The sequence below is a fragment of the Mesoplodon mirus genome (assembly GCF_964341445.2).
Source record: "Mesoplodon mirus genome assembly, chromosome: 7".
Lineage (NCBI taxonomy): Eukaryota > Metazoa > Chordata > Mammalia > Artiodactyla > Ziphiidae > Mesoplodon > Mesoplodon mirus.
The window spans coordinates 70849084-70874031 of record NC_138983.1 but is presented as its reverse complement, the minus strand read 5'-3'; the positions used below and the strand labels follow the sequence as shown (position 1 = coordinate 70874031).

The 24948-nt window shown below is 40.1% G+C and overlaps 1 protein-coding gene and 2 pseudogenes across 3 annotated transcripts in view; 2 read left to right on the top strand and 1 right to left on the bottom strand.

Annotated features, from left to right (window-relative positions):
• Nucleotides 1-3465: 3465 nt before the first annotated feature.
• LOC309808555 (L-lactate dehydrogenase C chain) overlaps nucleotides 3466-24948 on the bottom strand; it is a gene marked incomplete at both ends in the record, with an annotated part of 48187 nt that continues 26704 nt past the window's right edge. The window contains 4 exons of the mRNA XM_082628934.1: nucleotides 3466-3624; nucleotides 9412-9535; nucleotides 21999-22116; nucleotides 23962-24135. Of these exons, the coding sequence (XP_082485060.1) occupies nucleotides 3466-3624; nucleotides 9412-9535; nucleotides 21999-22116; nucleotides 23962-24135 (575 nt within the window). The remainder of the gene's footprint in view (nucleotides 3625-9411; nucleotides 9536-21998; nucleotides 22117-23961; nucleotides 24136-24948) is intronic.
• Nucleotides 3716-5128, top strand: LOC309807967 (WW domain-binding protein 2-like; annotated as a pseudogene). The gene is made up of 2 exons: nucleotides 3716-4431; nucleotides 5027-5128. The product of its transcript is annotated as a WW domain-binding protein 2-like (transcript).
• LOC309808554 (heterogeneous nuclear ribonucleoprotein A/B-like) lies at nucleotides 16492-17681 on the top strand (annotated as a pseudogene). Its single transcript has 2 exons — nucleotides 16492-16794; nucleotides 17015-17681. The product of its transcript is annotated as a heterogeneous nuclear ribonucleoprotein A/B-like (transcript).

Genomic DNA, 24948 nt, shown 5'->3' with positions numbered 1-24948 from the left:
AGAAAGTTTGTTTGTAACCTGTCAAAAATTGAGCTATTTTGCTGATGTAAAATACCAGTAACTCACTTGAGGACCATGCTACCTTCTGAAAATGCTATATACCTGCTTCTTACATGTGTCAAAGCACTTGACAGACTTGTCCAGAGCTGAAGCGGCAAGCTACTGACTGCTCTTGAACAACAGGTGCTTCCCTGGGGCTACAGCTGACTGTGCTGGGAAGCAGCTGGAGCAAGGCAGCACAGGCAGATGGAAAAAAACTTTTTATTTAAAGGCAAAATGCCCAAATGGCTCTCTGGCATAGCTAATTTCTACTATCCCATATTCGCTTATACATGATCCCCTAACCTGAATTTTTTTCTTCTTAAGGGGCTGATTTGGATTAAATTGTTGAGAATGGTGTATAACTTACTTTTAATAAGATGCACAGGCCATAGCAACTGATCCACTTCCTTACTGGGATGAATGGCCTCTTCTGAAACGAAAATCTTAAAAGTCATGCTTGACGGTCGCCATCTTGAGGAAAAACTGCAAAGCCACAAAGCCTCTTCCGATTGATCTGGAATTGGTCTGTAGTGAAAGGGGGCATATAGAGAACTCCTGGGCCCCGGTGGGTAAGGAGGCGCTGCAGACACACAGGGAACGACAATGACCAGCAAAGCAGCTGGATAATTTCTGGCCAGCAGCCCAGCATCCAGGAGGCAAACCAAGGGGAGGAGGAGGAAGGTGGGTACAGTGAAGAGGGGTTGAGAGGGCGTGAAGGAAGGAAAAGGGTCTGCTCCACCAAAAATGAGACCTACCACCGGTAAAGTTATTTCAGCCTTTGCCCTGAAGCCTCTGCTCTTCCTTCCCTCCGCCCCCCGCGCCCCCATTCTTCTCCTCCCCCAGCTCTTAGCTCCAGGACCGAGCCCAGGGTCCAAGAGCCCACAGTCCCCAGGCTCTGGGCCTAGGACGTCCAGGCGCACGGTACTTCTGGCCACCCTCACACGGGTGAAGGGCCAGCCGCCCCTCAGCGGGATGCGTGCCGCCTGCAGGGGACACAGAGTCAACGCCAGGCAAAAAGCATACACTCCGGCGGCGCCCACTCTCCCGCTAGCCCGCAGCACTCCCGCGGCCCAGCTCATGGCCACCCGAGGAAGAGGAAGAAAATGGAGGAAAGCGGAGGGAAAGCTGGTTGAAGCTCAGAGGAGGAAAACCTTTAGCTACTGAGGCTGCGTAAGGCGGCGCCCAGCCCGTGCGGACCAGGTGCAGGCGCGAGGCCAGGAGGCGAGCTCTGAGGCACTGCGCCTGCGCCTGCGCCTGCTGTCTGTTGCAGGTTGAGGTTCCTGTGGCTGGCGGGTTTCAGAGAGGCTCCTTGGGCTCCAAGTGCACGAGGTGCAGCAGGCACACTGAACTAGAGGGACTCAGCTCTCAAACGGAGTGTTCCTTGCCCAGAATCCACCAGGGAGCCCACGTAAATTTATTTCTAACGAAATCTTGTCCAGATGTATCGGATAAGGGCTTTTTGACTCTTGATTGGAAATTTTTCACCAGGGCTTTGGGAGAAAGGGATCTCAGGGCTACTGTTTACCACCCAAATATGAGCTGAAGTAGAAAAAACATTTAATTTAAACCCTCTATGCAAAGGAGATTTTTAAATAAGATACAAAACCCTAAGAATTTGATCAGGGCAGTGCTAATTGATAACCATATATACAATTGATAACCATTTCTACAACTCATTATTTATGAAGTCGTTAAATGTAGAATCTAATAAAATCCCCCTCTCATCCGTTAATTTGGGATGAACCAAGGTTTCCAATTCTCCCACCACATTCTACCCAATTAACTGTTTTCTTACTCATTTGTGAATCATAAAACATAATACACATCTGACAAATTCTTTTACAAAATGTAGAGCGGTGTTTCTCAACTTTTTTTTATTATCTTTCCCTCAAGAGCTTCTTCAGACATTAACCCTAATCGTTCAGCTCCCTCACCTGCCCCCAAAGCATGAGATTAAATATTATGGAGTGAGACTTTTGTCTGGTAGGGTTGAGCTTTGGAGAGCCAAACCCTTGTAATATCAAAGATTTTTTTCACCAACCCTGCCCCCACTCAAGAACCAATTTTCACCCCCTTGGGGCAATATTGCTCCAGCTGAGAACACATGATGTACAGCAGTTTTATTTCCTAGAATATTCCCTGTAGAAAGTATATTTTGCAGCTTTTTGATCTCTGCAAGGATCTCCTAAAATGAAGCTTTAATTTGGTGTAAGAGAGGAGCTTAAAACAAGGTAAAATCCACAGAAGACTCCCCTCCCCCCCATCCTAACTAAACTCTCACGACCATATTTTGTACATTCAAGGGAAAAGTTGAAAAAAAAGTAAAGACAACAAAATAATGGGAAACTAATTATGTTCAGTAATAGATGACTGAAATGAAAGCTATTAAATAGCAAGAGTAACAGAGAGTGAACTGTAAATCTCTGACCAAATGGGTTTGCCTCCACTAGAGCCATGTAGGCCCTCAGGGTCCGCATATATGCCTTCTAATTTTTCCCACTGGTCCTGTCCTAGTCTAATTTGTAAATTACCTTGGTCCTGATTTTTTAGTTTTTGTTTCACTGTGTATTTCCTATAGCTGCCTTAAATTCTTTGTGGAATCAAGGAAATATATATTTTTGTATGAAGCACATGCACTCCTACCTTGGACACCAAGAGGGAGCTACCAATTGACTGTTACCAAGCATCCATCAATAACCAGTTAGATGAGGTTCCCTAAACACTCACTGCGAAATACTTGAGGGCAGAAATCATGTCATACTGAACTCATAACCATAACACAGCAAGCATAGCAGTAGTTTGCTAAAAGAATAACCCAGAGGATGGTCTAAACTCCCTGTGTGGTATTTCAACAGAGGGACCAAATCAACTATTTGAGTTTATATTAATTGGTATAATACTTGCAGGGTTGAAGATATTTCATTTAATTTTTTATGCCATGAAGTTATATTTCTATTTTCCTTCTGATATACATTGTCTTAAAAATAAGTACTTAGAAAAGATTATATATAAACACATAAAGTTAATGAAGCAATATAAAGTGAATACGCTGGTGCCCTAATGGAAGAAAGCACAGAATGAAATTTCAGTACTAGAAATGTTGTTGTTTTATGAGAAGAATCATAAGTTCTATATTCAATGGATTATTATACATATTCTACTAAACCTGAAGACAACTTTTACATATATGACATACTTAGGAAGTATAACTTACATCTGTACAGGTTGAGTATCATTAGAATAGAGTAATAGAGAAATTCCTTTACCATTTCCTTTTTCTAGCCTTGAGAGGCTGGAGTTATGTCATAGGTCCAATGTTCTTTTATTTTTTAAAGATCAGGTGAAAATACTTTCAGAATGTAAAATATACAGTCTACTATCTTCTGTTCTATAAAACATGGAACATTAAAAGGTTTTAAAATATCAGGTCTTTTTGGACATCCCAAAGTGTGTGTTTGCACTCTTCTTTAAAAGGGCCTCCTCCTCAGAATTCAAGTTAACTTTCACAACATCTGAGACACCATTTTGGCCCATGACACAAGGGATACTGAGAAAGATTTCTTCTTTTATTCCATATAAGCCCTAAAAGGCAAAATTAGGTTATTATTCAGTAACCTGATATGGAAAAGCAGCTATGCAAGAGAGCTTCAGAATAAGAATATACAGAGAGACTATGGAGCTCAAGAATCATTCGGAGGGCAGTGGAGTGATCGTCAACAATACGAAGAGCATCCTAATGTCCTATGACCGTAAGAGCTTGTGTTTAATGACATGAAGAATGTGCCAGATGCCTTCAAAGGGGCCAAAAAGGGCACTGTCTATTTTACTCCTTACCCTTGTCATATTTCTTTCTAAGCGGAATGCCATGCAGTCTGATGAAGGACTGTGAGATGAAGCAGGCTGTGTTTGGTGTAAAATAATCAAGAGAACAGTGAAGGCAGAAGCAGGAAGTGGCTGTGCAGGCTCTGCTTTGTATAATCTTTACATCAGGGGATGCCACTGGGTTTGGACAACAGATGCTAACAGGTGGCTTCTCAAGCTTCCAGAGGTGAAGCCTCCGGTGGAGCCTAAGGTTCCAGGTACTCACATGCTCAGCAGGGTTTATGTAATTCCCCTGCCAGTCACCAATGGAATGTACTGCTGCCTTCCTGGCTACCACCTGGCTTCTATCCAGGACCTTCCATGATGGACAGGGCCATGGAATAGGTGCAGCCATGGCCACCACCCTATCCTAGGGCCATGGAACCTCCCGTCAGCAGCCCTGATGTTCCCTCCACTCCTGCAGCTGAAGCCAAGGCTGTAGAGGCAGCTGCTAGAGCCTATTACAACCTGGGTAACCCACACAATGCCTACATGCCCACAAACCAGCCTCCACCTCCTCCCTGGAAGGTAAGAAGACCCAGTAGACCTCTCACACCTCTCTGCCCCCTACCACCCATTGCCTTTTCTTACCCCAGAATGTAGGGTTGGAGGAGGCAATGGGAAGGTCTTGTTGTTCCTCCAGGTGTGCCTGTAAAGTTACCAGGAACCAGCGTTGAGAAAGGGGGAGGCTCCTTGACCCTGGAGTGGTGCCTCCCAGCTTCCCATAATAGTTCAGAGCCCACAGGCACTACTCAGCCAAGCTTCCCTCTCACCGTCTCTGGGGCTCTCCTCAGGAGCTCAGCGTTCCTGTTTTACTCTAGTGGCCCACAGAGGGACTCCCTATCCACCTTTTCCACTGCAGTCCAACTCCCTCATTTTCGTAGCCACTTTATACTCAACCTCATGATCTGCATCAGAACAGCCACATGTCTTCTCCTCAGGGTCCCCTGCCAGGCTCTCCTCACATTCACTCCACTCTGGTCCGTGCCTCGCCATGGAAGGCCACTGTCCCACCAGACTTCAGCCCACACTCCCTTCCCAGCCACATTCCAGCTGCAGTCACACTTGCCTGCCCCCGCTTCCCTTTCCTGTCCTTGGTCATTCTGTTGCTCCCTCTGTGTAGCACAATACCTTTCAGAGCTTTAACATGAGCTGCCAGGGGCTGGGTGGCATCAGGAACAAGGCAGCGTGGCTGCGGCAAAAGCCCTCCTGTCTTCCGTGCTAGTTGTTCAGGAATTTGCTCTCTCTCCTTTCACTGTATCTCTTCCTACTGGAAAGGGCCTCTTGGATTAGAACTGGAAATGTATGTCCATGCCATTATGCCATTTGGGGGCTGCTGGGTAGACTGGAAACAAGGGCCCTGACCTCCAAGGCTGCCCTGGCCTAGCCCTGTGTACTGCCATGACCTGCTGCCCACCCTCAGCCTATCCTCTTCCCTTTAACCGCCTGGTTGGCAGTATGACCCCTGGATGCACTGAAATTTGCTTCCTTTCCTCATAGACTGGCCATGAAGTGAGGAAATGGTTATTTAAAGAGAATTCCCTATTTATCTGACAAAAAATCAAGCTAATATATTAATGTTAAATAAACTCTATTGGCAACTTTATTTGTTGAAAATGTGAAGTAATAAAAAAGAAGTAACTGGGAAAAAAGATTAAGAGCATGCAAATGATTTTGCTCTTTATGTCAAATGTTTAAGTATTTCCTATAAACTATAACTCATCCACTGATTTGTTCAGTAAAGACTATGAAATTCCCATATTACTCAATCTCTTTTCAGGAGCATTCATTTGACACCTCCCTGACTCTTCTTCAGGAGCCCTCTGGGGTAATTGCTTATTCTCCCACAGCCCTTTGTATCCTCAAAAGAGGAAGAATGTGGAATCCACTGTATACTCCTCACTGTCTCTTCTAAATTATTAATCCCTTGCTCTCTTAAAAACAAAAAAAATTCCATGGGGCTTCCCTGGTGGCGCAGTGGTTGAGAGTCCGCCTGCCGATGCAGGGGACACGGGTTCGTGCCCCGATCCCGGAAGATCCCACATGCCGCGGAGCGGCTGGGCCCGCGAGCCATGGCCGCGGAGCCTGTGTGTCCGGAGCCTGTGCTCCGCAACGGGAGAGGCCACAGCAGTGAGAGGCCCGCGTACAGCAAAAAAAAAAAAAAAACAAAACAAAAAAAAAAAACAAAAAAAATTCCCCCTATTTTTTGAGGCCCATCTTATTCAGCTCTTCTTCCCTTTCTAATGACCGTCTACAAACCTCTTGAGTTTTCCATCTCATTCATAACAGATTTTGACACCAGCTATCTTCTCTCTCTGTCCCAGTTTGTGCCATTATCCTTGGTGACTTAACTGTCCATGTGGATAAATGAACCAATTCCCTTTCTTTCCAGTTTCTTGTCTTCTTTAGCTCATGGGACCTTCTCCCACCCCAAGTATCTTACTCTGAACCTTGTTATGAGGTTCCTCCATATCCAACTTATATTCCTTTCTTGTAACTCTTTTGCTACACCCTAAGACCCTTTGCCTATTTTAATTTTTATAAATATTTCTTAAATTCTTTATTACTCATTTTCTTTTTGTAATTTATTCATTTGTATGTAGATAACATTTAAGGGCAATGGTGTTGAATTTGACTGTGACCCTTTAGCAGAAGGTCAAACTCATTTTTAACAAGTATAGAAACCAAAACTACCTACACCTCTATCTATCTCTATCTTCCTCTCTTCTCTCTCCCCCTTTAACAAAACTCCACAAGTAAAACCCAAACCCAGATGAATTCAGTTATCTACTTTCTCCACACCTGCACTCAGGTCCCTAGAGAAAACCACACAACCAAGCTGATCTTTAACTTTTGTCAAAATTAATGCTTATCTACCTCAAATAAGCATCCACCTGACAGTAATTCTGCCTTTATTTTTTGTCAAATTCTATTTCTCACTATCTACAAAGATGCTTTCAAATCTTCTCAAACATCTGACTTTTCTATACCTCCCTTGACTTTCAGTAGATGATTTTGTCTCCTTTCACTAAAAAGATAGAAGTCATCAGATGCTTGCAATGCCAAACCTACAAACCTATATGATTCACTACCTATCTTCTCTTTGTTATCCCCTATTAAAAAAAGATAGTTGTCCCTCCTCCTTTCTAGGACTAATACCTTCACCAATGCTCTGGATCCCACCCTCTCTGCTTATTACTTCTATCTTCAATATCTTCTTTACATCTTATCTTTTAAACAACAACAACAACAAAAAAAAAACTTGCCTTGCCCTGATTTTCCTCTCCAGTTACTGCTCTCTCTCCTTAATTTCACAGCCACTTACCTCAAAAGAGCTGTTTATACTGGCTTTAATTTCTCCAGTCCACTTAAAAGGTTCTCAGATGGAGGTGATTTTGCCTCCCAAGGGACATTTGGTAATGTCTGGAGACATTTTTTTTAACATCTTTATTGGAGTATAATTCTGGAGACATTTTTGATTGTCAAAACAGGTATGCTACTGGCATCTAATGAGTAGAGGCCCGGGATGCTGCTAACATCCCACAATGCACAGGACAGCCCCAATAATGAAGAATTATCCAGCCCAAAATCAATAGTGCCGAAGTTAAGAAAACCCTGGTGTACTCCAATCAGAATTTTTCATTTCTATTACTTTATTAAACATCTGCTAAGGTTATCAATGACCTCTGTTACTTTATCTTCCTGGCATTTTTAACCCTCATTTTATATGACTTCACATAAATCAAGAACAGAAAAAACCAATCCTTTCATCTTTAAGGCATCCTCCTTTCACTTGGTTACCATGATTCCATGTTCTCTTGGTTCTTCTTTTAACTCTGGCCACCACTTAGTCACCTTCGTGGACTCACACTATAAACTCTGCTGTTAATACTGAAACTCCTCAAGACTCAATCTCAATCTGTCTTCTCACTTTATACTCTCTCCTTAGGCAAGCTCGTTGAAATTCATGGTTTCAGTTACCATGTGTAAGGGATATCTACTGTCTTTGCTTGTCTAGTATCTCTTTCTCTCTCTCTTTTTTTTTTTAATGTTGACAGAACCTCTCTTTTCCTTTCAGGAACTGCCTCTCTCCAAACTGACAAGTATCACAGGAATGGACAAGTGATCCCAGAAAGGCCAATTATCAAGAAATTAATATGGATAAAGGGAGAGGCAGGGTCCTGATACTATAGGTTCTAAGCCTGCAGATGCTGGGGGCCATCTTTGTTGCCCCATGGAAAAAGTCCACATGAGCTTGAAGCCAATAAGAGTGAAAAGATGAGCCAAGACTGTGGAGAGAAAAGGTAGCTCTAATGATATAGTCTGAGCATGTGGTTCAGGCCTCCTTGGCATTTCAGTTACATGAGCCAATATATCTTCTTTTTGCTTAAGCTAGTTTGGGTTGGCTTCTGTGGCTTTTAACTAAGAGTCCTAATATACACTTTTTATGCTGATGATGCTCATATTTATAACTCCAACCCAAAACTCTTTTATGAATTCCAGAAGCTTGTACCCAACTGCCTATTTCCTCTCAGATATTGCAAAGGCACCTCAAATTCAATTTCTCCATAACTACAAACATGATCTTCAAACCTGATTCTCTTTGAATATGCCTTTCCTCAGTGGATTATATAACCATTTATCTAACTGTGCAAAACAGAAGCCTAAGAATGACCTTTATCTCCCTTATTTCCCACTTCATTCCATTATCAAGACCTATGAATTTTACCTCTTAAATACAGTATAACTCAAATTTGCCACCTTCTCTTCATCCCTACTACTACCATCCTCTCTGTTCTGAGCTAATGCACGTCCTCTTCCCAAGTTTACCCACCTCTACTCTTGTCCCCTTCAAATCTGTTCCATCCATCAGAGCCCCAGGAATCTTTTTAACAAAAAAAGATTGTAAAACCAGTCCCTTTCTTAAGTTCCTTTGGTGGCTTTCCATAGCTCTTATGGTAAGGACCCAAACCCCTTTATAAGACTTTCAGTGGCCTGACCCTGCTTACTTCCTCCAGCCTTATCATGTACTTCCCTTTGCTCCCTTTGCTCTGTGCATTTCAACCACTGACCTTTTTTACTTTTTTCAGATCCTCAAGTGCTCTCTACTTATATCTACCTCAGGTCCCCTACACATGTGTTCCCTCTGCTTGGAATATTAGTCCAGTCTTGCAAATTAAGTTGTACTCATTATTCAGATTAGGTCATTTTACTTCCTTAGGAAATCTCCCCTAACCACCACAAACGCCCCCTCCGCAGAGTAAATTCCCTTCTTGTATACTCTAAGAACTTCATAGTTTGTCATCATAGCACTTAACACAATGTGTTATTATATATTTGCTTTTGTAATTGTTTTATTAAGTTCCTATCTTTCATTAACTCTATGAGGTCTGGGCCTCTATTTTGTTCACCAACATATTCTCAAAATTTTGTATAATGCCTGGCACATAGTAAAGACTCAGCAATATTTAAACAAAGATGATAAGTGAAGATTCTATTTAAGCCTACCTTAACCATAGTGGAAACTGGATGCACTCTCCTGAGATTTTTCAAAATTGATCTTACCAGATCTGTCACAGACAGTCCAACAGCCCAAGAGGTATACCCCTTCAGCTTGATAATCTCATAGGCACTACAGTTGTGGAAAGTAAGAGAATCAAATTCATGAGAAGCTGATTCAGAGAGAACATAATATTTTTCAAGTATCTGTTCTGAAGCAACCTACATGTCAATACCACTCTTAAAATTTTCTCAGAGATGTCTTCTTGAAATTATTTATGAATAGGCAATAAAAATTTCTATATTAGTCTCATAAACTTCATTATTCACTTCAAATAATAATTCAGCCTTCATTTATCATAAAGGTGGAATATTAGGTCATTGTACCACTCAAAATGAAACTTCTAGTTTTAAATTTTTTCTTAAATATCCAAACATAGAGTCTGATCACCTTGAAAGTTGGCATATACATCTTGTTGACCACATAATATTGTTACTAAGGTGCCAGTGTAAATTTAAACTTTATATAATTATAAGCCAAGTTACACATTTTTCCCAAGAATATATTATTAAATCAACAACATACTGAAGTGTGGGGAAATGTTCATAATACATTTTCAAAGGAAAATAGCATAATCCTAAACATTATGTAATTTCTTATCTCAGCCTTGTAAAAAACACAATGCATTTTTATAGGAACTTTAGAATCATATCAATCCACCAAATTATTGTGATTATTTTTGAGTGGCAGGCTTACAGGTGAGATTATCTGCTTTTTTAAATTAATTAATTAATTAATTAATTAATATTTTGGCTGCGTTGAGTCTTCGTTGCTGCATGCGGGCTTTCTCTAGTTGTGGCGAGCGGGGGATGCTCTTCATTGTGGTGCGTGGGCTTCTTATTGCAGTGGCTTCTCATTGCAGAGCATAGGCTCTAGGCGCACGGGCTTCAGTAGTTGTGGCATGCAGGCTCAGCAGTTGTGGCTCACGGGCTCTAGAGCGCAGGCTCAGTAGTTGTGGCGCACGGGCTTAGTTGCTCGGCGCCATGTGGGATCTTCCTGGACTAGGGCTCGAACCCGTGTCCCCTGCCTTGGCAGGCGGATTCTTAACCACTGCACCACCAGGGAAGCCCTGGGGTCACATTATCTTCTTTATGCTTATGAATTTTCTTATTTTCTACAATAAATATGTATTTTATTTTTGCATTGCCACCAACAGCGATCTCGGGTTTGGATTGACAGTAAAACTCAAAGGACAAACAAGTTTTAACCTAGCTCTTAGTTTATATAGTTTTGAGAAAAGGATCCAGGACAAGAAACACAGAATGTACAGTATCATTATTTGTATCAGATGGTCTTGCAACTACCTAGGCACAGTTTCAAGGCCCCAGGACTGCACACAACACACTCAGTAGCAAATTACACTGATGTGTAAATGGACAAGCTCAACACAGGAAAGTTGGGCCTGGACTACACTTATTGTGGTGTCCTGTGATTTGACTATCAATCCCAAACCAGGGGCACTACTAGAGGCCATGAGGATTGATGTCAAAATTAAAAGTAACTTTCAGATCCTCAATATAGCCAAGACTCTGTGGGGTAAGTAAAAAGAAAGGAAGGAAAGTTTTGCCTAGAGATTGATTGACTAGTGGTGTATGAGTTGAAGAAAGCTTTGCAGTAGATAAGTGGGGACAAATCTTACCAGTAGAATCTGGATGACAGGTTACCCTCTCAGGAATTAACAAAATCTCTTGAGAAAGAAGAGGGTTGAAAAGAAAATGGCTAAAAACATAATCCTTTAGTTGCTATTAACCATCCTAATGAAATTAAAACCGCTGGGGTAAAAGGGAGGATAGAGAACAAGCAGTTTCAAGGCTAGTATTTTAAGACAAAAACTGACCCATGTTATAATATAAACTAAATGCTCTATTCAGAACCTGGAAAGACATCCTATTAAATCATGATGTCACTCCCCTGCAATTGTTAGTTAGGCACTGGAAAATCAGAGGCTATAATATAAAAGAGTTGAGTCAGTTTTAGATAAGTACTAGCAGGATCCTGAGGATTCTTTGTAACTATAGATCCTCTACTAAATGAACAAGGGGCAAATAATTTAATGCTGGACACTGCATTGTTGAGAGGACTAACTGGAATGAGTACTGATCTGTAATGTGTTGCAGTGTTTGGTATTCAAATCATACAGGACTACAGTGGAAAATGTGATCTTAATCACTATTCCCTATAGCAATAGTGTTTCAAATGAAAAAGAAACTAGCAGTCCCTGTAGTACAATTATCTGGGATTGGGCAGACAAAAGCCTACCACTGTGACCTCCCTATAAAGATGGGCTACTCCGTGACATCTGGAAACCAGTATTGGCTAAAACATGTTCCTTTGCGGCTGGGTTATAACTGAGCCTCCAGATCAGTTAGATTCCTGCATTTACTGGGAAATGGTCTCCAGTGGTCCCTGAAACTGGAAATATATAGTACAATATATGGGTAAAGGACATTTTTGTTAAGATATGAAATGATACTGTAATATTAATATATGTTTCATTTGCTAGGCATTAATTTAATCTCTTATCCAAAGCTATGTGGCATAACAAAGGTTTGTAGGTCCCCTTAAGGAAATTTAAGAAAATGAAACATACCAATAAAAATTATCACAGTGAAAAGATATTTTGGGATATTGACCTGAAACTTCCAATTGATGTGGAAATAGTTTGACTAGAAGAAGAAATAAATTTGCTTTAGAGAAACTGAACACACAAATGCATCTATCAATAACTTTAATAAGGTACAAGTGATAGTGAATAAAAGGGCAAAATAAGATAGTCCAATTAGTTAAGAATTACCAAAACATCTGGTGAGGGATTTTGGTTACCTATTGGATCTTATAGATCCTGGTGATTATAGGTGTATACAAGCTTGTTGTTTTTCTATGTGTAAAATATTAGGACATGTTTGTCACAGGAACTATGAAGGATATATGATACAAAGATAATCACCCAGGTCATGGGTAAATGGTTAACAGCAGGTATGGACCCTTTCCAAAAAGGCAGGAGTATCTGGGAAGATGACTTTGAGTTTGCTTTTTCACAAAACAGTTTTCTAGGTTTAAAAATCTAGTTAAATACTGGAGGATTCTAGGAAGATGGAGAAGTAGGAAGCACCAGGAATCTATCTCCCCAACTAGACAATAACTGCACTGCCAGAATCTGTCTGATATAACTTTTGGGGGAACTCTGGAGTCTTCTGAAAGCTTGAAATTTCCAGGGGAAGGTTTGTATGTTAAACTGTGGTTAGTTTCAGCCAATTTCAGCCCTCAGCAGAGTAGCAGGGCTGTTTACATGTGCCCAAAGCAGTTTGTGCACAGCCTGTGAAAAGCACCCTTCCTCCAAATATCAGAGATCTGTTCTCTAATGACTGATTACTGCTTCTGATGACAGAGGTGTAGACAAAGAGGGCAAAGCCATTGTTGTTGCACCTCCCCACAACTGCTGCAAGCCTCTCCCCCTCTGGCTAAAGTAACCTCCAAGGAATGTAAAGGGCAGGCACCCTTTCCCCCTTCCCTTAATATTTCTTTTTCCCCTCATGGGAGCCAGACATTAAAGACCAGAACATACAAAAGCAGTTGCATATTTGGGGGAAATTAGAAAGTAACCACGTATGCCCAGGGAAAAGCACAGGCCTAGAAACAACCTCAAAGACCTTAAGAGTACACCTCAGGTTGGTCCTTGGCACAGAAACAGACTTCAACAATCAAAAAAACAAAAGCAATAACAACAAAAACCCAGCAAACCCTGGGGAAGGGATAGAATCTGATACAGTTGTCATATATTACTAGATTCAAACATCCAGTTTTCAGCAACAGCAACAACAACAAAAAATCACAAGGCATATGAAGAAATACAAAAGTATGGCCCATTCAAAGGAAAAAATGAATCAACAGAAACTGTCCCTGGGGAAAAAAAAAACTGATGGCAGATATACTAGACAAAGACTTTAAAACAACTGTCTTAAAGATACTCAAAGAACTAAAGGAAGATGTAGAGAAAGTCAAGAAAATGATGAGTGAACAAAATGGAAATACCAATAAAGAAATATAAAACCTAAAAAGAACCCCCACCCCCAAAATTCTAGAGCTGAAAAGCACAATAACTGAAATGAAAAAAATCACTAGATGGACTAAGAAGCAGATTTGAGCAGGCAGAAGACAGAATCAGCAAACTTGAAGATAGGACAATGGAAATTACTGACTCTGAGGAACAGAAAGAAAAAAGACTGAAGAAAAGTGAAAAATAAGATCATCAGCAGATTTCTCACCAGAAACTTTGGAGGCCAGAAGGGCAGATACATTTAAAGTGATAAAAAGAAAACAACTGTCAACCAAGAATCATATCTTATATCCGGCAAAACTGTTCTTCAAAAGTGAGGGAAAAATTAAGACTTTGCCAAAGAAACTAAAGCTGAGGGAGTTCATCACCACTAGACCAGTCCTGCAAGAAATACTCAAGGCAGTTCTGCAGGGTGAAATAAACAATAACTTGAAGCCATGTGAAAAAATAAAGATCTCAATAAAGGTAAATTCATGGGCAGTTATAAAAGCTAGTAATATTGTAATAATATGGTTATACTTACACTTTTTATTTTCTGCATAACTTAAGAGACTAATACATTAAAAAAATTAGTCTAAAAGCTAGTATTACTGTGACTTTGGTATGTAACTCCCATTTTCAAATTTAAGAAACAATTGCATTTAAAAGAATTATTAGTTTATATTTTGGGGCAAACAGTGTGCAAAGATGCAATTTTGTGACATCAACAATCAAAAGGGGCAAGGATGGAACTATGAAGAAGCAGAGGTTTTGAATGTTATTGAAGTTAAGCTGGTAGAAATTCAAATAAGAGTATTATAACTTTAGGGTGCTAAAGGTAATCCCCCATGGTAACCAAAATGAAAATAGCTATAATAGCTATAGGATATATACAAAAGAAAATGAGACAGGAATTTAAATATTTCATCACAAAAAATAAACACAAAAGAAGACAGTAATGCAGGAAATGAGAAACAAGAAGCTCTAAGGCATAGAGAAAACAAATAGCACAATGACAGAAGTCCCCATTATCAGTAATTACTTTAAATGTAAACAAATTACACTCTCCAATCAAAAGAGACTGACAGGGCTTTCCTGGTGGCGCAGTGGTTGAGAGTCTGCCTGCCGATGCAGGGGACACGGGATCGTGCCCCAGTCTGGGAAGATCCCACATGCCACGGAGCGCTGGGCCCGTGAGCCATGGCTGCTGAACCTGCACATCCAGAGCCTGTGCTCCGCAACGGGAAAGACCACAACAGTGAGAGACCTGCGTACCGCAAAAAAAAAAAAAAAAAAAAAAAAAAAGAGACTGACAGAATGGATCAAAACACATAAGCCAAGTACATGCTGTCAACATGAGTACATGCTGTCAACATGAAACTTACTTTAAAGCCAAAGACACAAATAGATTAAAAGTGACAGAATGAAAAAAGATATTTTATGCAAATAGTAACCAAAAGGGAGCAGGGGTGGCTATACTAACGTCAGATAAAATAGACTTCAAATCAAAAAAGTTTACAGTAGGCAAAGAAGGACATTACATACTAATTAGAGGTTCAATAAAGAAAATGAAAGAAAATAAAACAATAATTATAAACGTGTATGCATCTAATAGCAGACCATCAAAATACATGAAGCAAAAACTGACAAAACTGAAGGGAGAAATAGACAGTTCTATAATAATAATTGAAGACTTCAATACCCAACTTTCAATAATGGATAGATCAATCAAACAGAAGGTAAGTAAGGAAATAGAGAATTCAACACCACAGACCAACTAGATCTAACAGACAAACAGAACACTTTACCCGACAATAAAAGCATCTACATTCTCCTCAAGTGCACATGGGATATTTTCGAGAATAGACCATACGTTATGCCACAAATTAAGTCTCAATAGATTTAAAAAGACAGGCATCATACAAAGTATATTCTCTGACACAATGAGGTGAATTTAGAAATCAATAGCAGAAGTAACACTGGAAAATTCACAAGTCTGTGGAAATTAAAAAGCACACTCTATAACAACCTAATGGATCAAAGAAGAAAGCACAATGGAAATTAGGAAATACTTAGAGATGAATGAAAATGAAAACATAACATAAAACTTATTGGTCAGAGAGAAAGCAGTGCTAAAGGGCAAACTTATAGCCATATATGCTTACATTTAAAAACAAGAGGGGCTTCCTTGGTGGTGCAGTGGTTGAGAGTCCACCTGCCGATGCAGGGGACACGAGTTCGTGCCCTGGTCTGGGAGGATCCCACATGCCGCGGAATGGCTGGGCCCATGAGCCATGGCCGCTGAGCCTGCGCGTCCAGAGCCTGTGCTCTGCAGCGGGAGAGGCCACAACAGTGAGAGGCCCGCATACCGCCAAAAAAAAATAATAATAAAACAAGAAAGATATCAATCTAACATTACAACTTAAGGAACTAGAAAAAAAAGAACAAATTAAACCCAAATCTAGCAAATGGAAGTAAATAATGTAAATCAGAAATAACAAAATAGGGGCCTCCCTGGTGGCGCAGTGGTTGAGAGTCCGCCTGCCGATGCAGGGGATACGGGTTCGTGCCCCGGTCTGGGAGGATCCCATATGCCGCGGAGCGGCTGGGCCCGTGAGCCATGGCCGCTGGGCCTGAGCATCCGGAGCCTGTGCTCCGCAATGGGGGAGGCCACAACAGTGAGAGGCCCGCATACCGCAAAAAAAAAAAAAAAAAAAAAAAAAAGAAATAACAAAATAGAGAATGGAAAAACAATAGAAAAAAATCAATGGTTCTTTGAAAAGACTGACAACTTTTAGCTAGATGAATTAAGAAAAAAGAGAGAAGACTCAAATTACTAAAATCAGAAGTGAAAGTGGAGCCATTATTACTGATTCTAAGCATTACCCATTTACCAAGGCCAGACAAAGTCACTATAAGAAAAAAACTAGAGGCAGAGGCACCACATGGTCCCAGGCAACTTCTGGGTTGGAGCCATACGCCACGGCCTAGCATGTCGGAAGCGGGTGAGGAGCAGCCCATGGAGACAATGGGCGCCTCCGACAATGGACACGAGGCCACCACTGAAGGCAAGTTGCCAGCTGGCACCGGGGTCACGGCAGGTGCTGAAGGCGGGAGTGCGGCGCCCCAGGCTGGCAACCAGAATGGCATGGAGGGCTACTAGATAAACGTCAGCAAGAATGAGGAGGATGCAGAAAAACTGTTCATTGGTGGCCTGAGCTGGGATACCAGCAAAAAGGACCTAAAGGACTATTTTACCAAATTTGGAGAGGTCGTTGACTGTACAATAAAAATGGATCCCAGGGCTTCCCTGGTGGCACAGTTGTTGAGAGTCCACCTGCCGATGCAAGGGACATGGGTTTGTGCCCTGGTCCGGGAAGATCCCACATGCTGTGGAGCGGCTAGGCCCATGAGCCATGGCCGCTGAGCCTGCGCGTCCAGAGCCTGTGCTCCGCAACGGGAGAGGCCACAACAGTGAGAGGCCCGCGTACCGCAAAAAAAAAAAAAAAAAAAAGGATCCCAACACTGGCTGGTTAAGAGGGTTTGGGTTTATCCTCTTCAAAGATGCAGCCAGTGTGGAGAAGGTTCTAGACCAGAAGGAGCACAAGCTGGATGGCTGTGTCATTGACCCCAAAAAAGCCATGGCCATGAAGAAAGACCCAGTAAAGAAAATTTTTGTGGGGGGTCTGAATCTTGAAGCCACTGAGGAGAAGATCAGGGAGTACATTGGCACGTTTGAGGAGACTGAAGCCACTGAGCTTCCAATGGATCCAAAGTCGAACAAAAAACAGGGCTTGTTTTCATCACCTTTAAAGAAGAGAAACCTGTGAAGAAAGTTCTGGAGAAAAAGTTCCACACCATCAGTGGAAGTAAGTGTGAAATCAAGGTGGCTCAGCCCAAAGAGGTTTATCAACAGCAGCAGTATGGCTCTGGGGGCCATGGGGGTGACAACCAAGGGAACCGAGGCAGCGGTGGTGGTGGTGGAAGTGGAGGAGGTCAGAGTCAGAGTTGGAATCAGGGCTATGGCAGTTACTGGAACCAGGGCTACAGACCTAGCTATGGCGGCTATGACTACTCACCTTATGGCTATTAGGCCCCAGCTACGACTATAGTCAGGGTGGTACAAATTATGGGAAGACCCAGCGATGCGGTGGCCATCAGAATAACTACAAGCCATACTAAGGCTTTGGCAGAAGTGCCCAACTGACCACACATACTTTGGATATCAAATGAACACAGTTATGTACCAAATTTAACTTGGCAAACTTTCTATGGCCTTTCCCATGTGCATCTTATTTAAAAATTCCCCCCTGGAAATCACTCTTCTATTTAGTATTTCCAGAGCTCTAGTTATTTTAGGCAAAGAGCCTGTGGTGTCTCAAGAGACCAGAGGGGCATTATAGGCTCATTTTTATTACCAGGTTACCCAGAACCAGACTGGAGTGTCTGCTTCCTGCTGCCACTCTGCAGCCTGGACGTGTGGACCCTGGTTGTAAAGAGTAAATTGTATCTTAGGAAAAAAGAAAAGAAAAGAAAAGAAAAAAACTAGAGACCATTATCCCTTATGAACAATGAGGCAAAAATCCTCAACAAAACACTAGCAAACCAAATTCAACAGTATGTAGTGGATTATACACCATGATTTATTCCTGGAATGCAAGGATGGTTCAACATACCAAAATCCACCGATGTAATACACCACATTAAGAGAATAAAGGAGGGAAACCACATTATTGTCTCAACTGATGCATAAAATCAGTTGACAAAATTCAACACCTTTTCATGATAAAAACACTCACGAAACTAGGAATAGAAGGAAACTACCTCAACATAATAAAAGCCATATATGAAAAACTCACAGTGAAGGTCATACTCAATGGTGAAAACTAAAAGCTTTTCCTTTAAGGTCAGGAATAAGGCAAGGATGCTCACTTTTGCCACTTCCATTCAACACAGTACTGGAAGTTCCATCCAGAGCAATTAGGTAAGAAAGAGAAATAAAAGGCATTCAAATTGGAAAGGAAGAAATAAAAGTATCTCTACTTATAGATAACATGATCTTACATGCAGAAAATCATAAAGATTCTATACACACACATAAAAAAACTGCTGAACTAATAAATGAATTCGGTAAAGTAGCAGGATACAAAGTCAACATTAAAAAATTGCATTTCTATATAATGACAATGAACAATCTGAAAAGAAAATTAAGAAAGCAATTCCATTTACAATAGCATCAAAAAGAATAAAATACTTAGGAATTAACTTAACCAAGGAGGTGAAAGACTTGTACAATGAAAACCACAAAACTTTGCTGAAAGAAATTAAAGAAGACATAAATAAATGGAAACATCTTATGTTCTTGGATTGGAGACTTAATATTATTAAGAGGTTAATACTACCCCAAACCATCTATAGATTCAGTGAAATTCCCATAAAATTCCCAAAGATATTTTTTTGCAGAAGTAGAAAAACCCACTCTAAAATTCATATGGAATCTTAAGAGACTCTAAAGAGCTAAAACAGTCTTGAAAGCTGAAGGACTCACACTTCCTGATTTCCAAACTTACTACAAAGCTACAGCAATCAAAACTGTATAGTACTGGTATCAAGACAAACATACAGACCCAGTGGGATAGAACAGAAAGCCCAGAAATAAACCTACATATCTGACATTCAACTGATTTTCAAAAAGTGTGCCAAGACCATTGAATGGGAAAAGGGCAGTCTTTTCAACAAATGGTGCTGGGGAAACTGGATATGCATGTGCAAAAAATTAAAACTGAACCCTGACCTAAAACCATTTACAAAAATGAATTCAAAATGAATCAAAGATCTGAATGTAAGACCTAAAACTATGATACTCTTACATGAAAACATAGGGCAAAAGCTTCACGACATTGCATTTGGCAATGATTTCTTGGATAGAACACAAAAGGTAACAAGAGAAAAAACAGACAAATGGACTTCATGAAAATTTTTAAGTTTTGCACATCAAAGACACTATAAAAAGAGTAAAAAAAGAACCTGTGGAATGGAAGAAAATATTTGTAAATTATCTGATGAGAGATTAATATCCAGAATATAGACAGGACTCTTAAAACTCAACAACAATAACAACAAAACAAACAACCCAATTCAAAAGTGGGCAAAAGACTTGAACAGACATTTCTCCAAAGAAGATATACATATGGCCTATTAGCACATGACAAAATGCTCAGCATCACTAATTAGGGAAATGCAAATCAAAACTACAATGAGATACCACCTCACATCCATTAGGATGACTACTATCAAACAGAAAATAACAAGTGTTGGTGAGGATTTGGAGAAAATGGAATTCCTGTACACTACTGGTAGGAATGTAAAATGGTATATAGCCACTGTGGAAAACAGTATGGTGATGCCTCAAAAAAACTAAAAATAGAATTACCACATGATACAGCAATTCCATTTATGGGTATATACCCAAAATAACTGAAAGCAGGATCTTGAAGAGATATCTGTACACCCACATTCATAGCAGCATTATTCACAATAGCTAAAGCATGGAAGCAACCCAAGAGTCCATCAAGAGACGAATGGATAAGCAATATGTGGTATATTTACATACAACAGAATATTATTCAGCTTAAAAAGGAAACTCTGACATATGCTACAACACGGATGAACCTTAAGGACATTATGCTAAGTGAAATAAACTAGCCACGAAAAGACAGATACTGTATGATTCCACTTACATGATATACTTAGAGTAGTCAAAATCATAGAAACAGTAAGCAGAAAGGTGGTAGCCAGTGCCTGGGGTGAGGGATTAATGGGGAGGGATTGTTTCATGGATACAGAGTTTCAGTCTTAAATTATGAAGAGTTATGAGATGGATGGTGGTATGGTTACAGAGGATTATGAATGGTTTTTATACCATTGAACTATAAACTTAAAATGATTAAGATGGTAAATTTTATGTTATGTGTATTTTATCACAATTAAAGAAATAGGAAAAAAGAAAGTAAATACATAAATTATTTATGTATAAATTATTTAAGATAAATGTGGAATAGTAATCATAATGGAACAAGGTTATCAGCATTGCATATTATGTAACTCTTGATGTGTGCATTGCACCAGGACTAGAAGACTGGGAACAAGCATGCAAATCCTGAGGGCTATGTGACAAGAACTGTATTAAAAACTGCTGGGAAACAAAGGCAGTGGCTTTCCTGTGCTGGGGTAGTCTGCTCTCATCCTTTGCAACTGAGTGTGCCCCCAGTAGTGATGGGGCCTGGAAGCTACACCTGAGCGTTTGCAACACCTCCTGAAGTAAATGCTAATATTCCATACTGTGTCTTCTGTCCAGTATCCTTTCACGAAGCTAGACAAACTTAATGCTAGATTAAAGTCTATTATGTACTGTTACTTTGACAGTCTGAACTCTAGACCACTATTGGTAGCCATGTACAATACTCATTTTATTTTTTATAATTGTAGTAAAATTTGCCATTTAAACCATTTTAAGCATACAGTTCAATGGCATTAAGTACTTAAACAATGTTTTACCACCATTACCACCATCCTCTCCAGAACTTTTTCATCTTCCCAAACTGAAACGCTATACCCACTAAAGTGGTCATGTGCTTTAAGATCAGAAAATAATATAATTTATTTTTTTTAACTAAAAGTCATGTAGAGAATAAAACTAACCCATAATCACTTTTTTGTTATACTATGTGCCTTTTTTAGTCTCTGCCCTAATTCTTATACATTTTTGTAGGGTTGCTATCATAAATATACATTCAATAGACATGTGGCTTTTATAGATTTAATATTCCAGTTTTGAACATCCAAAAGTGATTTCTAAGTTCTATAATTTTACTAATATGTATCTTGGTTAGAGCATGAAAGAGAATCACGTATGCTATTCAGGGGATGTGTACAGAAGTCAGACACTTCATTTATAAGTAAACCTAGTTAGTTAACTTCTGATCATCTGCATTAGTTTCATGTTTCTTTTCATCAAGTCTTTTGAACTTAATCAGTTAATTAATCAGTTCTAGGTACCATTCTAAGCATTCTACATGTACTAAGTCATTTACTCTTCATAATAGCCCTCTAAGGTTGGCTCTATTACTATCCTCATTTTAAACATGAGGAAACTGAGCTTTCAATATTTTAAATAACCTCCCAATATCACACCACTAATAAACGGTGAAGCCAGGTTTGAAAAAACCTGGGCAACATGGTTCCAAAGTCCATGCTCCTAATCACTATGCTATATTGTTCTCAAACACATATGAGTTCTTATGAAGTGAGAAGTATATTTTTCTATTTGAAAAAGGCCCCCCAGAAGAAAGCTATGCATTATGTAAATCTGAATTTGGGGATTTTCAGAATGTTATTTATCTCACAAAAAGCAAAGATCAACTTTTATACTTTTCGTCTACAAAATTTGTTCTTACAATTGATTATTAAGGCACTAAGAAAGAGAATGACTAATGTTACCTTCCAACAACTTGTTTATGGATATTTTTCCACTGGTCCTTGTCTGAATCAGTTCCTAACTTAGGGTCTAGAGTCTTCAGAGCAACACCAGCAACGTTTACTCCACTCCATAAGGGCACTGAAAGAAATAAATCTCAGAAGGAGCTCTTCTTCCCAGTACTGCATCAGTTGTTTAAGTTCAGTGGGTTTTTTAAGAATAAAGTTAGGTTACTACCTTACGCCATACATAAAAATAAGTTTCAAATAGACAAAAGAGGTAAATGTAAAAAATAAAATTATAAAGTATTATAAAATATGTAGAATTTACTTGTAATTGTGTAACAAGGAGGTATTTTAAGCAAGATACAAATATAGAATCCACAAAGAAAATAATCTATAAGAAATGATAAAATATTATAAGAGGGAAAAAAAGCAATAAATTAATACCATACTATTAAACCATACATGGTTTTTTAAAAATAAAATCATGGAATACTAAATGGGAGAAATTAAAGCATATCTGGCAAAATAACTTTTTTTTAATATAAATTTATTTATTTATTTATTTTTGGCCGTGTTGGGTCTTCGTTGCTGCACACGGGCTTTCTCTAGTTGCAGTGAGCAGGGGCTACTCTTCTTTGCAGTGTGCAGGCTTCTCACTGTGGTGGCTTCTCTTGCTGTGAAGCACGGGCTCTAGGCGCACAGGCTTCAGTAGTTGTGGCACGTGGGCTCAGTAGTTGTGGCTCACGAGCTCTAGAGCACAGGCTCACCAGTTGTGGCGCAAGGGCTTAGTTGCTCCGCAGCATGTGGGATCTTCCCGGACCAGGGCTCGAACCCGTGTCCCCTGCATTGGCAGGCGGATTCTTAACCACTGCGCCACCAAGGAAGCCTGCAAAGTTACTTTTAATAATTTTCAGGAGGAAGAGCTAAGACAATAACACATGCCAACAGGGTCAAATTAAGTCACTAGTCAAAGAAATATTTGTTTAAGTCAAATCAAAAGTATTTATTATACTATGACCCTTGAAGTATAAAGAAAAGAGAAGGGCTCATTAAATGTTTTTTTTTTTTTTTTTTCTTTCTTTTTGCGGTATGCGGGCCTCTCACTATTGTGGCCTCTCCCGTTGCGGAGCACAGGCTCCGGATGCGCAGGCCCAGCGGCCATGGCTCACGGGCCCAGCCGCTCCGCGGCATATGGGATCCTCCCAGACCGGGGCACGAACCCGTATCCCCTGCATCGGCAGGCGGACTCTCAACCACTGCGCCACCAGGGAGGCCCTCATTAAATGTTTTGAATAAACAAATGGATGATTGAATAAATGAACAAATGGTGCCTATTCTCAACAGGTCTATTGGCATTATGGAAAGAAGACTTACACATATGACATAATTAGAGAACACTGTAAGTATAAAGTTCTAATTGTGTAGAAGAGATTAAATGTTTAAGTTAAGAAAAGAAAATGGTTCGTGTGACCTAAGTAACAGCTTAAATCACATATTAAGCAATTTTATTTCTATGAAAAGTCAGGGAAAAACAAATCTATGGAGTCAGAAAGTAGATTAATGGTTGCCTGGGGCTAGAGTGGGGGTGAGCGCAGAAGTGGGAGTTTTTTGGGGTGATGAAAATTTTCTACAATTAGATTGTGGTGATAGTTGCACAACTCTGAATAAAAAGCCTGTGAATTATAAACTTTAAATGGGTAAAGTTTATGGGATTGTTTTATATCTTAGTAACTGTTTTTAAAATGACAATGAAACTGCTCCAGACAAAATAAACACTCATTGACTTTTAAAATAGCTATATGTTCTATGCACTATTTTATGAGAGGTAGCTAAATCAATGACACAAAAGACTGAAAGTAAAGGAATAGAAAAAGTTAGTAATATGCCAAAAAAATAAGTGCTGTACAGCTATATTCAAGGAAAAAATGCATTATTAAAGATAAGAAGTGTGATTATATAATGATAATGAGTTTACACTTACCACTTGAATCGCCATGTTCTCCAATAATCCAACCATGGCAGCTTGTGGGATGTACACCCAACTTCTCTCCAATTAGGTAACGAAAACGGGCAGAGTCTAGATTACAACCACTTCCAATTACACGAGTTGCAGGTAAGCCACTTATCTTCCAGACAACGTATGTCAAAATATCCACTAGCAAGAAAAATTTGTTAGAAAAAGATTCATAGTAACTTCCTTTTACAACTTGATTTTTTGAATAGATAGACCAATTGTCTTAGAATCAAATACAGATTACAGCGTTCAAAATGAAGCAAATCAACAAAGAAAAAAAGATAATCTCTCAGATGGGTTTTTAAAAGATTAAATTATTCACCATCAGAATTTTAAAACAAAAGATTCTTTTTTGAAATAACTTATGTGCCTATCTGTATACTTAATAATCGGTGAATTATACCTCTTTAAGATCACCTAGATTTTTCCTCTCCATCACCACAGCCTCATCTAAACTATCAGAATCTCCCACCTAGAATAAGGCCACATGCAGGCTCAGGGCTATATGCAGGTGAGTGCATGCTCAGGAAAAACATGAGAAGATCCTAAACTTTAGCTCTGTCTAACCATGAGGCTCTGTGAAAGCAGGAAGCGAAGGCTAAGGCACGGTTATAAACTGCCTGGCTAAGTGTTGAAGGCATGCCCCAACTTGCACACAGAGCCTTCCAGCAAAGACGGAGATATCTCTTGGTTCCAAATATTTAAGGAAAGTTCTGTCCAATCACTGGCTGACAACTAAACAAATAGAACAAAGGCTTCTGTGTTCATGTATAATAAAGAATACAGGAGGGCTTCCCTGGTGGTGCAGTGGTTGAGAGTCCGCCTGCCGATGCAGGGGACACGGGTTCGTGCCCCGGTCCAGGAAGATCCCACATGCCACAGAGCGGCTGGGCCCGTAAGCCATGGCTGCTGAGCCTGCATGTCCGGAGCTTGTGCTCCACAATGGGAGAGGCC